This window comes from Nerophis lumbriciformis, linkage group LG05, assembly GCF_033978685.3.
Source record: "Nerophis lumbriciformis linkage group LG05, RoL_Nlum_v2.1, whole genome shotgun sequence".
NCBI lineage: Eukaryota > Metazoa > Chordata > Actinopteri > Syngnathiformes > Syngnathidae > Nerophis > Nerophis lumbriciformis.
Window position 1 is genome coordinate 14,679,838 of NC_084552.2, and position 19,330 is coordinate 14,699,167.

The 19,330-nt window shown below is 41.4% G+C and overlaps 1 protein-coding gene across 1 annotated transcript in view; it reads right to left on the bottom strand.

The window, feature by feature from the left end:
* Window positions 1-2,461: 2,461 nt before the first annotated feature.
* Window positions 2,462-19,330, bottom strand: part of chst11 (carbohydrate (chondroitin 4) sulfotransferase 11) — a 119,799-nt gene continuing 102,930 nt past the window's right edge. Inside the window, exons 2-4 of the mRNA XM_061959101.2 lie at window positions 13,353-13,438; window positions 4,180-4,409; window positions 2,462-3,767 (exon numbers count right to left, since the gene is read on the bottom strand). Coding sequence (XP_061815085.1) covers window positions 3,143-3,767; window positions 4,180-4,409; window positions 13,353-13,438 — 941 coding nt within the window. The 3' untranslated portion in view covers window positions 2,462-3,142. The remainder of the gene's footprint in view (window positions 3,768-4,179; window positions 4,410-13,352; window positions 13,439-19,330) is intronic.

Here is a 19,330-nt window from a genome sequence, read left to right on the forward strand (position 1 = left end):
TGTACGTGTACATGTAAGTGTATGTGTACTTGTACGTGTATATGTCTGTGTACGTGTATATGTATGTGTAGGTGTATATGAATGTGTAGGTGTACGTGTACATGTAAATGTACGTGTAATTGTATCTGTACATGTAAGTGTACGTGTATCTGTACGTGTACATGTAAATGTATGTGTACGTGTATATGTACGTGTACATGTAAGTGTATGTGTACTTGTACGTGTATATGTCTGTGTACGTGTATATGTATGTGTAGGTGTATATGAATGTGTAGGTGTACGTGTACATGTAAGTGTACGTGTACTTGTATCTGTACATGTAAGTGTACGTGTATCTGTATGTGTACATGTAAATGTATGTGCACGTGTACATGTAAGTGTACGTGTACTTGTATGTCTATATGTATGTGTACGTGTATATGAATGTGTAACTGTACGTGTACGTGTATATGAATGTGTAGGTGTACGTGTACGTGTACATGTAAGTGTATTGTATCTGTACCTGTACGTGTATATGTACATGTTTGTGTACTGTGTACACATGAAACAAGCGGCTGGCAAAAGTCTGACTTTTGGCCAAGACTTGTCTCTCTGTCCGCTCTCATAAAATGTGATAATGACTGAAATATTACTGTAATATTATTACCTTTGTTTCATATACGCCTCAAATGTGTGAGCAAGTAATAACTTTAATATTTTAGAGCCATGTAGCTTGTAGCTTACATCAAAGGGAGAAATGGAGAGTGGATCCAGGCCAAATAAAGTCAAATATGTATAAATAGAATGAGAACATCCATGATGATTGGTTGCTGTTGCTATGATGAGTCACTATTGGCTAAGCTTCGGGCCAAACATTACGCACTGGCCAATCACAGGCAAGATAACCAGGAAGTCAACTCATAACAGACTCAGGTCACATGACGAGGAGGGAGTCCGAGACAGAGGGATGCTTCAAGCTGACCACTCCAAAGAAGAAACATGTCAGAGGGATTCTCTCCCACAGATGAGATGTTTCCTTCCGGAAACACAATAATGTTTGTTCTCGGCCATATTTACACAAATGTATGCTTTTAGAGAGAAAAAAAACGTAATTTTTAGTTGTTTACTCTGTGGACCACAATCATAACTGCTCTCTTCATCAAAGACATGGAACACAAATTAAGGAACACACATGAAGGTGAGTTGACTTCATGAAAAGTTTTACTGCACATAAACTTTACCAACTGTTCTTAAACTACACACACGTCTTTTTTTGTCAAGTTAATGATAGGTGCTGTTTTATACTGTAGGTAGAGAACGTTAATAACATTATAGGGTGGGCCATTATAGAGCTAGTTGTAGGCTGTCCCCAGCTCAATGACACATAGTTAATAGTAATATTTGTACACTCACTAACATGAACATTGATGTCTACATTATAATATTATTATATTATATTGTTGTTCATGTTATATTGTATTATTACTATTATTATTGCTGTTATATTATATTATTATTATTGTTATATTATTATTATTGTTATTATTAGTGTTATATTATATTATTAGTATTATGATTACTGTTATTATTATTACATTAAATTATTATTGTTCTATTATATTATTAGATTATCACTATTATTATTATATTGTTATTACAATATTAGTAATATGTTATATTTTTATTGGTATATTATATCATTATTATATTATTATTGTTACATTATATTATTATTATACTATATTGTTATTATATATTATCATTATATTATTATAATTGTTATTTTATTATATTATTATTGTGATATATTATTATTATCATTATATTATTATTATTGCTGTTATACTATATTTTGTTATATGAAATTAATATTGTTATATTATTATTGTTATATTATATTGTTATTAGTATTACGATTAATATATTATACTGTTATTACTGTTATTATATTGTATTATTAATGTTCTATTATAGTGTTATTAGATTATCATTATTGTTATATTATATTATTATTATTAGAATGTTATTATGTTATATTATTGGTATATTATATTATGTTATTATATTATTATTGTTTCATTATATTGTTATTATTATACTATATTGTTATTATATTATTATCATTATATATTGTTATATTATATTATTATTATAATTGTTATTTTATTATTATTATTAGGGCCCGCATGGCCCATTGTAAAAGGACTCCCAAAGGAAACTCAGGACTATTACTCTCATTGTGTACATTCCAGAGAAGTCAGAATGTAGAGAGCTGTCATGGCAACAGGAATATTGGACCTAAACATTCGTGTAGTGGTCCTCGTTTCAAGGTGACCGACTCGTTTATGGCCCCGATACATTCTTGGAGCCCAAACACTTTTTTTTTTTCCCATTCTGTCCCGTCCCATTCTCCTCTCTCAGGGCAGAAAGACCTGGATACTCGGGTCTTTATTTGCATCCCAAAATAAATACTTAGAAGACCTTTAGCGTTCTCCGGACAGTTCTTTATTGAATAGGAAAAATCCCAAATGGCCACCGTCTTGGCTATGTATCAAAAAGGGGGCGGGGCTAAGCCTGAGTAGCAAGCCATAGCTAACGATGTGAGTTGATCCAAACGAGAGGAAGAAGATGCACCCAGGAACCGAGTACACTTGGGTCTAGTGTACTCGGTTCCAGGGGAAGTATTCCATTCGAGACATTTGAGCACTTTCTGTTCGGGACGTGCTGGTGGGAATGGTTAGGACAAATTGTACAAACTTTACAGGATTTTCCTGCCAGGATAAAGTCAACGACTTAAGTAAACACCAAGCAGTTTAAATAATCCCTGCTGTCTGGCAGCAAGTTCAGAAGACAACAAATTAGAAAAAGCACAAAGAAGGTTCTCGTTGGATGTGGTCCGTAGTCCAGGAGCTCCAGTGTCTTGAAAATGCCGCCACGTTAAGGCGTCACCGGGACACCAAGCCGCAGGCGGCTGGATGAGATGTTTCTAGCATGTTCCTCGACTGATCCACAAGGCCAAGCATCCTAATGAGTCGGAAGGGACCAGGGAGAAGACCGGCTTCAACATTCCCCTACTAAGCAGCGCACATTCTCCCAGCATGTGATTGGACGCCAAAGTCGGACCGCGGCTCCAACCTGTAAGAGTCCCAGCTGGGGCCTTGGATCAGTCGAGCCGGAGGTAGCCAGGATTGGAGTAGTTGAACATGAGGAAGTCCAGCTTGTAAAGCTCGTGGAGTTCAACCTGCTGCCGAGTGCTGATGTTGCTGAAAAACTGCGCCGTCATGGCGTCGGTGGTGCGGGTGGACTTGGCGTAGCTGGGGAAGCGCAAGGAGTCGCCGACGCCCGCCAGCCGCAGGACGTAGTTGGCGTCCTCCTCCAGAGTCTCGTACTTGCCCACCAGGTCGTAGTGGATGTGACACGGGTGGCACAACTGGTAGACGGTCTGCCAGTGCTCGTTGAGCGGGCCGTCGCGCAGAGTAACCGGGTCCGTCAGGTACTCGGCAAACTCCTTGAATGTGACGTCGGAGCCGCCGAGCAGGGCGTCCTGCGTGGCGTTCTTGCGGTAGCGCCGCACGATGCGGGTGCCGAAGCGCTTGTGAAAGGACGTGTTGTACTTGAGGGTGAACTTGTTGCGGTACGCCGACACCAGCCTCTCGAAGGGCTCCCGGACGAACATGAACTTCAGGTAGTTCTTCAGGCGGTGGTTGATTTCGGCGATGCTGTACTGGTTCAGAGTCTTGAGGTTGGACGGGATATGGGCTTCACTGGACGGGATCTTCATTGGGTCGCTGTGGGTGATAAGAAGCAAAGTAAGGCAAAAGTACGGAAAATGTGTTTTTGTCATTCCTAAAACTGCAAGAACTGGGGATGAATTGAAGTTCCTGGCCAAGTTGGAGGCACCGACTTCAGACGTACTACCCTTTGAAGGGTCTGAAACCTTTTGCAGCTCTCAACATATCTGATTGGATTGGACCACTACTCTGCAAGTAAGACAAAGGCCGCAGGAACCTTTCAGTTCCGGGAGTGTAGTTTTGGTTCCTGTAAAGCTGTACACTCAATTTAAACTTTTAAATTTAAGTTCAGCTTATTTTCATGCGGTCAAGTTAAGGTGTTTTTATATTTAAGGACGATCTGAATTTTATTCTGTAAAGTCTGTTATCTGTAGATCAGTCCTACCCACAAAGTGTGATGTGGACCCACCTGTACTTTCCCCGGCCAGTGAGCACCATCATGACCCGTTTCCAGTTGGTGCAGGCCACTTTGGGCACGTAGCAGTAGATGAGCTCATGGTCTTCATCCACCACCAGATGTCTGAGGTCTCCCGCCGTAAGGACCCTGCGCTTACGGCTCGATGCGCTAAAGGCCCGGCACGTGTCCGCTACTCGGTCCCGTCTGATCTGGTGGAGGACGGCCGTTCCCGATTGCTCGGGCTGGAGAGAAGAACATCGGCATCAATATTGTAATCTTAAGACTTGCTGGTTATGAAACTGGATTCTGTGTAACATGTTTATGTTACACAGAATCCGCCCCCCCCAGCATTCACCTTTCCCCCACCTTTTAAGGGGCGCCATAATTGGCAGCCCAGTCAGCGTTCCTGTTCTGTCTTCCTGTACAACCCAATTGTGCTGAAAATCCCAAGGATGAATAAAGTATCCATCCATCCATCCATCGATCAATCCATCCATTCATCTAACATCTTTCCAAGCACCCATCCATCCAACCATCCAAGCACCCATCCATCCAACCATCTATCATCCATCCATCCAACCATCAACCCATCATCCATCCAACCAACAAACACATCCGTTCATCCATCCAACCATCATCCATCAAACCACTCATCCGTCTGTCCATCCAGCCAACCATCTATCCAACCATCCACCCATCATCCATCCAACCAATCCGTTCGTCCGTCCATCCATCCAACCATCATCCATCAAACCACCCATCCATCTGTCCATCCAGCCAACCATCTATCCAACCATCCACCCATCATCCATCCAACCAATCCGTTCGTCTGTCCATCCATCCAACCATGATCCATCACACCACCCACCCATCTATCCATCCAACCAACCAACCCATCCGTTCATCCATCTATCCATCATCCATCAAACCACCCATCCACCCGTTCGTCCATCTATCCATCCATCATCAATCTATCCAACCATCCACCCATCATCCATCCAACAAACCAATCCGTTCGTCCATCCATCCAACCATCATCCATCACACCACCCACCCACCCATCATCCATCAAACCACCCATCCGTGCATCTATCCATCCATCATCAATCTATCCAACCACACATCTATCCATTCATCTATACATCAAGCCATCAATCCATCCACCCATCCAACCACCCATCAATCCACCATCCAACCACCCACCAATCATCCATCCACCCACCCATCCAACCAACCCATCCGTTCGTCCGTCCATCCATCCATCATCAAACCACCCATCAGTCCATCCATTTATCCATCCATCCAACCACCCATCTATCTATCCATCAAGCCATTAATCCATCCAACCACCCATCCAACCAACCAACCAACCACCCATCCATCCATCAATCCACCCATCAATTCACCCACCCATCATCCATCCACCCATCCATTTAACTAACCAACCAACCCATCCGTTCGTCCATCCATCCATCATCCATCCAACCACCCACCCACCAATCCGTCTGTCCATTTATCCATCATCAATCCATCCAACCAACCACCCATCTATCGATCCAACCACCTGTCCATCCACCATCCAACCACCCATCAATCCACCTACACATCACCCATCCAACCACTCATCAATCCACCATCCAACCACCCATCAATCCACCCACCCATCTATCCATCCATCCACCCATCTATCCATCCATCAATCCACCCATCCATCCAACCACCCATCCATCATTTCACCCACCCATCATCCATCCACCCATCCATTTAACTAACCAACCAACCCATCCGTTCGTCCATCCATCCATCATCCATCCAACCACCCACCATCCGTCCGTCCATTTATCCATCATCAATCCATCCAACCACCCATCCAACCAGCCACCCATCAATCCACCATCCAACCACCCATTAATCCACCTACACATCATCCATCCACCCATCCAACCACCCATCAATCCACCAATCAATCCACCCATCCATCTATCCATCGATCAATCCACCCATCCATCCATCCATCCATCAATTCACCCACCCATCATCCATCCACCCATTCACCCATCCATTTAACCAACCAACCAACCCCTCCGTTCGTCCATCTATCCATCCATCCAACCACCCACCAATCCGTCTGTCCATTTATCCATCATCAATCCATCCAACCAACCACCCATCTATCCACCCATCAATCCACCATCCAACCACCCATCAATCCACCAACCCATCCATCCATCCACCCATCTATCCATCCATCAATCCACCCATCCATCCAATCACCCATCCATCAATTCACCCACCCATCATCCATCCACCCAATTATCCATCCACCCATCCATTTAACTAACCAACCAACCCATCCGTTCGTCCATCCATCCATCATCCATCCAACCACCCACCCACCAATCAGTCTGTCCATTTATCCATCATCAATCCATCCAAACAACCACCCATCTATCCATCAATCCATCCAACCAACCACCCATCTATCCATCAATCCATCCAACCAGCCACCCATCAATCCACCCATCCATCAATCCACCATCCAACCACCCATCAATCCACCTACACATCATCCATCCACCCATCCAACCACCCATCAATCCACCATCCAACCAACCACCCATCAATCCACCATCCAAACACCCATCAATCCACCAACCCATCTATCCATCTACCCATCTATCCATCCATCAATCCACCCATCCATCCAACCACCCATCCATCAATTCACCCACCCATCATCCATCCACCCAATTATCCACCCACCCATCCATTTAACTAACCAACCAACCCATCCGTTCGTCCATCCATCCATCATCCATCCAACCACCCACCCACCAATCCGTCCATTTATCAATCATCAATCCATCCAACCACCCACCCATCAATCCACCATCCAACCACCCATTAATCCACCTACACATCATCCATCCACCCATCAATCCACCATCCAACCACCAATCAATCCACCCATCCATCTATCCATCCACCCATCCATCCATCCATCAATTCACCCACCCATCATCCATCCACCCATTCACCCATCCATTTAACCAACCAACCAACCCCTCCGTTCGTCCATCCATCCATCCAACCACCCACCCACCAATCCGTCTGTCCATTTATCCATCATCAATCCATCCAACCAACCACCCATCTATCCACCCATCAATCCACCAACCCATCCATCCATCCACCCATCTATCCATCCATCAATCCACCCATCCATCAATTCACCCACCCATCATCCATCCACCCAATTATCCATCCACCCATCCATTTAACTAACCAACCAACCCATCCGTTCGTCCATCCATCATCCATCCAACCACCCACCCACCAATCCGTCTGTCCATTTATCCATCATCAATCCATCCAACCAACCACCCATCTATCCATCAATCCATCCAACCAACCACCCATCTATCCATCAATCCATCCAACCAGCCACCCATCAATCCACCCATCCATCAATCCACCATCCAACCACCCATCAATCCACCTACACATCATCCATCCACCCATCCAACCACCCATCAATCCACCATCCAACCAACCACCCATCTATCCACCCATCAATCCACCATCCAACCACCCATCAATCCACCAACCCATCTACCCATCCACCCATCTATCCACCCACCAATCCACCCATCCATCCAACCACCCATCCATCAATCAATTCACCCACCCATCATCCATCCACCCAATTATCCACCCACCCATCCATTTAACTAACCAACCAACCCATCCGTTTGTCCATCCATCCATCATCCATCCAACCACCCACCCACCAATCCGTCTGTCCATTTATCCATCATCAATCCATCCAACCAACCACCCATCTATCCATCAATCCATCCAACCAACCACCCATCTATCCATCAATCCATCCAACCAGCCACCCATCAATCCACCCATCCATCAATCCACCATCCAACCACCCATCAATCCACCTAAACATCATCCATCCACCCATCAATCCACCATCCAACCACCCATCAATCCACCCACCCATCTATCCATCCACCCATCTATCCATCCATCAATCCACCCATCCATCCAACCACCCATCCATCCATCCATCAATTCACCCACCCACCCATCATCCATCCACCCATCCATTTAACTAACCAACCAACCCATCCGTTCGTCCATCCATCCATCATCCATCCAACCACCCACCCACCAATCCGTCTGTCCATTTATCCATCATCAATCCATCCAACCAACCACCCATCTATCCATCAATCCATCCAACCACCCATCCAACCAGCCACCCATCAATCAATCCACCATCCAACCACCCATCAATCCACCTACACATCATCCATCCATCCATCCATCCACCCATCCAACCGTCCATCCAGCTGTTGTATTGATCATAAAGTACAACAAGACAATTCCTTGACAAAAAGTGTGTTTATAAAGTACACACAATGACTTTCACGCTGCACAGTCAATAAATCCATCAGTGGTTTCCAGCGTGTGCAGCTACTCAGATAGTTAACAGCAGGAAGAAATAGAAGCTTTTTGCGATTTATTTCCATGTTTTCAGAGCTGAATGGTTTCATCAAAACTATTGAGGTGATGTTGGGCGTGTCAGACGTGGCCCTGGTGGGGCTTATATGTGGAACAACACTGTTTTCCCCTCAAATTCGGTGGTTGTGGCTTATATACCGGCGCGCATAATAGAATATACATAATATTATAATAATAACAATATCGTTATTATTTGTGATGGTAGCTATACTGTGAGCACTATCTTGTTTGTTTTGACTACAAACACTCAAGTGGCACACAAAGTGCAGCAGCCATGAATGCAGCGACGCCAAGAAGAATTTCAAAGTGCTTGCAGCCGACAAACTTTCATCAAACTGCATGAATGATGAATGAATGAGATGAATGATGAATGAATGACATTAATGATGAATTAAGTAACAGTTGTGTAGCAAGTCTTTAGGCAAAACATCTTGAGTGTGGTACAACAACAACAACAACAGTGGAGATGTAATAATGTAATAATGCTGACTTTTTATGATGAAGTTTTCACCCTCAGGTCATAAAAAAGCATGACATCATACAAACCCCGTTTCCATATGAGTTGGGAAATTGTGTTAGATGTAAATATAAACGGAATACAATGATTTGCAAATCATTTTCAACCCATATTCAGTTGAATATGCTACAAAGACAACATATTTGATGTTCAAACTCATAAACATTTTTTTTTGTGCAAATAATCATTACCTTTAGAATTTGATGCCAGCAACACGTGACAAAGAAGTTGGGAAAGGTGGCAATAAATACTGATAAAGTTGAGGAATGCTCATCAAACACTTATTTGGAACATCCCAAATTGGGAACAGGTGGGTGCCATGATTGGGTATAAAAGTAGATTCCATGAAATGCTCAGTCATTCACAAACAAGGATGGGGCGAGGGTCACCACTTTGTCAACAAATGTGTGAGCAAATTGTTGAACAGTTTAAGAAAAACCTTTCTCAACCAGCTATTGCAAGGAATTGAGGGATTTCACCATCTACGCTCCGTAATATCATCAAAGGGTTCAGAGAATCTGGAGAAATCACTGCACGTAAGCAGCTAAGCCCGTGATCTTCGATCCCTCAGGCTGTACTGCATCAACAAGCGACATCAGTGTGTAAAGGATATCACCACATGGGCTCAGGAACACTTCAGAAACCCACTGTCAGTAACTACAGTTGGTCGCTACATCTGTAAGTGCAAGTTAAAACTCTCCTATGCAAGGCGAAAACCGTTTATCAACAACACCCAGAAACGCCGCGGGCTTCGCTGGGCCTGAGCTCATCTAAGATGGACTGATACAAAGTGGAAAAGTGTTCTGTGGTCTGACGAGTCCACATTTTAAATAGTTTTTGGAAACTGTGGACGTCATGTCCTCCGGACCAAAGAGGAAAAGAACCATCCGGATTGTTATAGGCGCAAAGTTGAAAAGCCAGCATGTGTGATGGTATGGGGGTGTATTAGTGCCCAAGACATGGGTAACTTACACATCTGTGAAGGCGCCATGAATGCTGAAAGGTACATACAGGTTTTGGAGCAACATGTGTTGCCATCCAAGTAACGTTATCATGGACGCCCCTGCTTATTTCAGCAAGACAATGCCAACAATGCATAGTAAAAGAGTGCGGGTACTAGACTGGCCTGCCTGTAGTCCAGACCTGTCTCCCATTGAAAATGTGTGGCGCATTATGAAGCCTAAAATAGCACAACGGAGACCTCCGGACTGTTGAACAACTTAAGCTGTACATCAAGCAAGAATGGGAAAGAATTCCACCTGAGAAGCTTCAAAAATGTGTCTCCTCAGTTCCCAAACGTTTACTGAGTGTTGTTAAAAGGAAAGGCCATGTAACACAGTGGTGAACATGCCCTTTCCCAACTACTTTGGCACGTGTTGCAGCCATGAAATTCTAAGTTAATTATTATTTGCAAATCATTGTATTCCGTTTATATTTACATCTAACACAATTTCCCAACTCATATGGAAACGGGGTTTGTAGATGTGTTATTATTGAAGGTCTATTTCTGTCGCGGACATCGACGAAGCTGTGAGATGGTTATGCTAATGAGCTCATGAATATGCAAATGAGTCAACGATCAGTGGATGGAGAAAATAATGGCATATTTTCACTTTATGACGTCCAGCAATTTTTAATAATTCAACATTATTCAAGTAGTCTATTTGGAATATTTTGCTCAGGCGAGCGTGACCTTTTTCCCCCGAGTCAGTGTCGGCCTTCGGTCATCCTCTGTGGCGCATACACCGCGCATACATTTGCACATCATTTCCTCCGCCCACGTCCTCATCGCTGACTCAGCATGTAATGGTGAGAGAGTGTGAGGACCCCCCCAAACTATTTGGCCCCATTTCCTCCCAAACGGACTCCAAGATAACATTTGTAAACACCTGCTTGAACATATTAATTATGGGCCTGTTGCAATGTAAGCAGCCCATATTATTATTCCTCATACTTCCAACTTTATTAGGGACCGAGTCCCTTTGGGACCAAGGACCCTATTGTGTTTCTAGCCTTTTATTATTATACCGCCGCCTCTTTGAGCTGTAATTTGACACACACATCAGGACTGGCGAAAATTGCGATCTAATCAAAAAACCAAACCCCAAAACTCAAAATTGCGCCCCCTAGGAAGAAAACACAGACAAAACTGCCTGTAACTCCCAGTAGGAATGTCGTAGAGACATGAAACAAAAACCTCTATGTAGGTCTCACTTAGACCTACATTTCATACACTGACAACCCCCAGCAAAAATCAACAGGAAATTAGCAATTCCCCCTTCAAAACAAAAGTTGTGTATAAACAGTCACCTTTTTTCAAACATTATCTCCTCTGAGCGCGTTTGTCGTGTCGGCTTCAAACTAGCACAGGAGAGAGATTGAACCCTTCTGATTAAAAGTTGAAGAAAGAGTTTTAATTACTGCTCCGGTTTGGATTTTATGAGCCCTCAAAGTCGGTCCCGTCCATCGCTGCTTGCAGCTTTAATTATTATAGTTCCGCATGTTTCTCTTACGATTAATACGAGACGGATCGGCCAACGAGCCCCCACATATGTTATACCATCGGAAAGGTCTCACTCGCGCCTACGGCGGTACTTTAAGTTGGCAACATTTCGTGTTACCATGGTGACGCTATTCACAAATAAATTTAAAAAATGGGCCCATTGAATGGGTACATACCATTTTTTAATGGATGACCTCCTCTTGTAGCTCAGCCATACTTTCACGTAGCTCGGTGCTTAACGTCTCATTTTGCTCACACACTTGTCTACTTTCAACACAAGCTAACTGATAGCATGCTAACGTTAGCTTGCGTGCATGATATTTTTTTTAAGCTAAATTTGCTTCCGTTTACTCAAGAGTCAATATAGCTTGGTACGTGACACCTGGTAACTGTTGGCATGCAAACGTTAGCATGCTAGCAAGCTAATATTAGCACGCTAACTTTTTTTTGGTTCTTTTTTCCAATTTTTTGTCTACTTCCGCAGCCATACACCTCACAGCCGTGTTACTTGGTTTGTGAGACATGCTAACTGTTGGCATGCTATCATTAGCACACATGCTAAGTGTTATATTTTATTGTAAGCATGCTAATGTTTTAGGCTAGCTTTATAGCTCATTTTGTACAGTTATACTTAAAACTCACGGATTCAGACACTCGGCACCTTACTTGATATTTAGTCTTATTTGCACTTCCTGTCATGTAATATGTTATATGAAATAAAATATAATATTTAATATTTCGTATGTAATATTTCATATTTCGTATGTAATATTTCATACGTAATATCATATATAATATGTCATATGTAATATTTCATGTCATATGTCATATGTAATATGTCATATATAATATGTAATATTTCATATGTCACATTTAATATGTCATATTTCATATATAATATGTAATATTTCATATGTAATATGTTATATATACATATGTAATATGTCATATTTCATTTATAATATGTAATATTTCATATGTAGTATAAAATATGTCATATTTCATATGTAATATTTTATATGTCATATTTCATATGACATATTACATATGTAATTTGTCATATTTTATACTACATATGAAATATTACATATGACATATTTCATATGTAATTTGTCATATTTTATACTACATATGAAATATGACATATGACATATTTCATATGTCATATGTAACATGTCATATTTCATCTGTAATATGTCATATGATTATTTCATATGTAATATTTCATATGTCATATTACGTATGACATATGAAGTCTGGGCTTCTCTGCTTAGGCTGCTGCCCCCGCGACCCGACCTCGGATAAGCGGAAGAAGATAGATGGATGGATGGAACACACACACACACACACACACAATATTGATATACAGTCCATGTAATATTTGTGTCCGGGTTTGAAACCCTGCAGTGCGCTGCATGAGTTCAGCTGGTAAGAAAAGCAGCAACTCCCAGACCTTGGTCACCCTCGAGACCACCATGACCGCTTTTGTTGTCTGCATTGTTCTGTCTTGTTCCAGAGTGCAAGACAGAGATGAATGAAGAGCCGAGGAGAGCTCGGGGCCACGCTCGTTGTGACAGAGGCTAGAAAGGAGAGGAAGGTGAGGAGAAAGAAGGCAAGAAGATCTACCTGAGAGGGGGCGTAGAGCTCCTGCAGGGTGTTGCGCACTTCTTTCCCACAGCACTCCTCCACCTCAAAGGGGTTCCTGCGCAGGACTGCAAGACAGAACACACACATGTGTAAGTACACTCATACTGAAGTACACACATACTGTATGTAAGTGCACTCATACTGTAAGTACACACATACTGTAAGTACACACCTATGTAAGTGCACTCATACTGTAAGTACACATATGTAAGTGCACTCCTACTGTAAGTACACTCATACTGAAGTACACACATATGTAAGTACACTCATACTTTAAGTACACTTATACTGAAGAACACACATATATAAGTACACTCTCACTGTAAGTACACCCATACTGAAGTACACACATATATAAGTACACACGTATGTAAGTGCACACATACTGTAAATACACACATACTGTAAGTGCACACATATGTAAGTGCACTCATACTGTAAGTACACACATACTGTAAGTACACACACATGTAAGAGCACTTATACTGTAAGTACACACATACTGTAAGTACACACATATGTAAGTGCACTCATACTGTAAGTACACATATGTAAGTACACTCATACTGAAGTAAACAAATACTGTATGTAAGTGCACTCATACTGTAAGTACACACATACTGTAAGTACACACCTATGTAAGTGCACTCATACTGTAAGTACACACGTATGTAAGTGCACTCCTACTGTAAGTACACTCATATGTAAGTACACTCATACTTTAAATACACTTATACTGAAGAACACACATAAGTACACTCTTACTGTAAGTACACCCATACTGAAGTACACACATATATAAGTACACACGTATGTAAGTGCACACATACTGTAAATACACACATACTGTAAGTGCACACATATGTAAGTGCACTCATACTGTAAGTACACACATACTGTAAGTACACACATATGTAAGAGCACTTATACTGTAAGTACACACATACTGTAAGTACACACATACTGTAAGTACACACATATGTAAGTGCACTCATACTGTAAGTACACACATATGTAAGTACACTCATACTGAAGTAAACAAATACTGTATGTAAGTGCACTCATACTGTAAGTACACACATACTGTAAGTACACACCTATGTAAGTGCACTCATACTGTAAGTACACACGTATGTAAGTGCACTCCTACTGTAAGTACACTCATACTGAAGTACACACATATGTAAGTACACTCATACTTTAAGTACACTTATACTAAAGAACACACATATATAAGTACACTCTTACTGTAAGTACACCTATACTGAAGTACACACATATATAAGTACACACGTATGTAAGTGCACACATACTGTAAATACACACATACTGTAAGTGCATACATATGTAAGTGCACTCATACTGTAAGTACACACATATGTAAGAGCACTCATACTGTAAGTACACACATACTGTAAGTACACACATATGTAAGTGCACTCATACTGTAAGTACACACATATGTAAGTGCACTCATATTGTAAGTACACACATATGTAAGTGCACTCATACTGTAAGTAGACACATATGTAAGTACACACATATGTAAGTACACTCATACTGAAGTAAACATATACTGTATGTAAGTGCACTCATACTGTAAGTACACACATACTGTAAGTACACATGTATGTAAGTGCACTCATACTGTAAGTACACACGTATGTAAGTGCACTCCTACTGTAAGTACACTCATACTGAAGTACACACATGTAAGTACACTCATACTGTAAGTACACTCATACTGAAGAACACACATATGTAAGTACACTCTTACTGTAAGTACACACATATGTAAGTACACGCATACTGTAAGTACACACATATTGTAAGTACACACATATTGTGAGTACACACATATGTAAGTGCACTCATACTGTAAGTATGCATGTATGTAAGTGCACTCATATACTGTAAGTACATACATATGTAAGTGCACTCATACATTAAGTGCACTCATATTGTAAGTACACTCAGTACACACATTCATAAGTACACTCATACTGTAAGTATACTCATACTGTAAGTACACACATAATGTGAGTACACACTTGTAAGTGCACTCATACTTTAAGTACACAAGTGTGTAAGTGTACTCATACTGTAAGACCACGCATATGTAGGTACACACTAGAGATGCGCGGATAGGCAATTATTGCATCCGCAACCGCATCAGAAAGTCGTCAACCATCCGCCATCCACCCGATGTAACATTTGACCAGACCTGCACCCGCCCGCCATCCGCCCGCACCCGCCCGTTGTTCTATATCTAATATAGACGATGCAAGGCATTAGTGAGGTTATAAAGCTTTTGCCTGTTAAAGACAGGAGACTGATCCAGTGCAGCACAGACATTCGCGTGCCACGCTGTCACGGCCCAGACGCACACCAGCGCGCAATCATATGGGAGCCGCGCTGAGCGCACCTCCAAGCGCGTCTCGAGCCACTCAAACTGCTGCAGGCAGCTGCGTTCTATCTTCAATCAACACACCAGAGATGCTCCTCCTGCCTCCTGACCACACTTCCGCCCCTGGACAAACCCTGCCTGCCTCGCCCTTGTCTGACAGCACCGCTCCTCTCAACACGCACCTCCAACACTTACGGTAAAACCCTCCAGTTAAATTCCACACATAGTCTGACACCCATTTCCTGTTTGGTTACATACACATCTAAAATATATATATATATATATATATATATATATATATATATATATATATATATATATATATATATATATATATATATATATATATATATATATATATATATATATATATATATATATATATTGATATATTGATATATATTGATATATATATATATATATATATTGATATATATTGATATATATAATATAATATAATATAATATAATATATAGTATAATATCACATAATATATTGGATAATATATTGTATGAATTATACAAATATAAATATATATATATTATTATTATTATTATTATTATATATATATTTATATAGAGATATATATAATTCCCTTTTGAATAAAAACGCCCCAGGCTAAACGCTCTCCCTGTCTCAGTGCCGTCTCCTTCTACCCGGTATACACGAATTAATATATCTTGGCCACGCATTAGTGGCTAAGAGATATTAATGCGTGATAATATTATTTATCATTATTATAATATTATTGTCATTTCCATTAAGAAAGTGTTGACTATTGTTGCCAATGCCCTCAGATCAGGAGTGCGTTCCTCACACTTTGTGTGCGCAGTTCCAGCAAGAAGAACGATGCTTTTAAGAAGTTAAAAAAATGTTTTAGAAAGACTAGGCCTATATTTTCGTTAGGTAAAAAAAAATTTCTGAATTTATTTCAATGAATATTAACTTGTTAACGTTATAATGCTCAAATAGGGACGAGGGCGGGGTGCACAGTGAAACAGTGAACAATTTTGCGACAAAGATGAACCTTTATTGATTGATCTGCAGCCATGACAAAATATCAGACAATCTCCATTGTCAACGACAGGCAGGAAAATAAAGATGAACACATAGCCTATGTTGTAGGCATATAGGCTCATACGTTTTTAAGTTGAAATAAAAAAATACATAAAAAATGTGCCTCATAAGCCTTAGGCTGTCAATCACGCGCACAAATTTAAATTATACAATAACATATGTATGTCATCTCTATTTAAACAAAAATAAATTAAATAAATAATAATAATAAATTACCTGCAACTTATTGGCCAAGGCAAAAAGCTGAAGGGGGGAAATCAAACCCATCAGACTGCACTTAATCATCAAACTTGAATTATAATGAAAATAGACGGTCGCGACAAACAAAGCAGGCTAAATATCCTTACATTGTAGCCAATCGGAGATGCGCTTCACTTGAAAGCGAGGCCAAATAATTATTCACACATAGTAGTATATCTCCAATAGAAAAAAACCACAATAAACAACGCAATTGCCTTAATTCCTTTGCATTGTAGTGCGCCCAAACAACACGTAACCATCAAAATTATTTAGCTCACCGAACTCAATATAGGTTAGCAGGGGCGCCGCTAGGGATTTTGGGCCCCATGAAAAGAATCTTTACAGGGCCCCCAACACAGTGTCATTATTTTTTCTGTATTATAATTTCATCATCATTAGGGGCCCCTCTGGGCCCCCCTCCATCATGGGCCCCTAGAATCCGTCTCCTTTACCCCCCCTTTTCCGCGCCCCTGTAGGTCAGACATGGGCTTATTTGGTATAGCCTAGGTCAGTGGTTCTCAAATGGGGGTACACGTACCCCTGGGGGTACTTGAAGGTATGCCAAGGGGTACGTGAGATATTTTTAAAATATTCTAAAAATAGCAACAATTCAAAAATCCTTTATAAATATATTTATTGAATAATACTTCAACAAAATATGAATGTAAGTTCATAAACTGAACATCAAATCAAGTAGGCTATTCCATTCATTACAATGCAACAATGCAATATTCAGTGTTGACAGCTAGATTTTTTGTGGACATGTTCCATAAATATTGATGTTAAAGATTTCTTTTTTTGTGAAGAAATGTTTAGAATTAAGTTTATGAATCCAGATGGATCTCTATTACAATCCCCAAAGAGGGCACTTTAAGTTGATGATTACTTCTATGTGTAGAAATCTTTATTTATAATTGAATCACTTGTTTATTTTACAACAAGTTTTTAGTTATTTTTATCCAAGAGCTTTGGGTTATGACCGAAAGGACAAGATCACGGGTACAAGCGGCCAAAATGAGTTTCCTCCGCCGGGTGGCGGGGCTCTCCCTTAGAGATAGGGTGAGAAGCTCTGTCATCCGCGGGGAGCTCAAAGTAAAGCCGCTGCTCCTCCACATGGAGAGGAGCCAGATGAGGTGGTTCGGGCATCTGGTCAGGATGCCACCCGATCGCCTCCCTCGGGAGGTGTTTAGGGCACGTCCGACCGGTAGGAGGCCACGGGGAAGACCCAGGACACGTTGGGAAGACTATGTCTCCCGGCTGGCCTGGGAACGCCTCAGGATCCCCCGGGAAGAGCTGGACAAAGTGGCTGGGGAGAGGGAAGTCTGGGCTTCCCTGCTTAGGCTGCTGCCCCCGCGACCCGACCTCGGATAAGCGGAAGAAGATGGATGGATGGATAGTTCAAGAAAGACCACAACAAATGAGCAATATTTAGCACTGTTATACAATTTAATAAATCAGAAACTGATGACATAGTGCTGTATTTTACTTCTTTATCTCTTTTTTTCAACCAAAAATGCTTTGCTCTGATTAGGGGGTACTTGAATTAAAGACATTTTCACAGGGGGTACATCACTGAAAAAAGGTTGAGAACCACTGGGCCACTTGTTGAAACCCTTTACCCGAGACTATATCAAACGGGCGCATATCATTAGTGCACAGGTCCACACATGCATCTGTAAGCCTTGTTTTAACATCCTGTGGCACTCTTCTGGGATCACGGCGGACGAAACTGCTCATGCTGTTTGTGGAGATTCGGGGTTTTGCACAAATGTGATGCACCATGTTCGATGTCCCGGTTTTGTGACTGTCGTAGACGTACACAGCGTCGCAGCTCTTGCAACTCACGTAGCCAGCATTGCTGTCATCCTGATTTACAACCTCATAAAAACGAGTCCACGCTGAACTTTTCTGGCCTTTTTTTCCCCTGGTCTTTAGTATTCCCTTTTTTAGTTTGTCGCGTACCACGTTTGCTATCGGTGTTGCCATTTTTTTTTCTTCTTCTGATGTGGCGTGCTGCAGGTGCCTGATGATAAATAATTGCCTGTTTCAAAGAGTGCTGCTCGTTTTTCGTATGTGGCTAACAACATTTAACTATGTATATATATTTCCGAATTGGTTTAACTGCCACCCGCAAAAAAAAAAAAAAAAAAAATCTAATTAATCCGCCCGACCCGACCCGCGCGCGGATAAAATCTTTTTTTTATTTTATTTCATCCGCCCGATCCGCGGATAA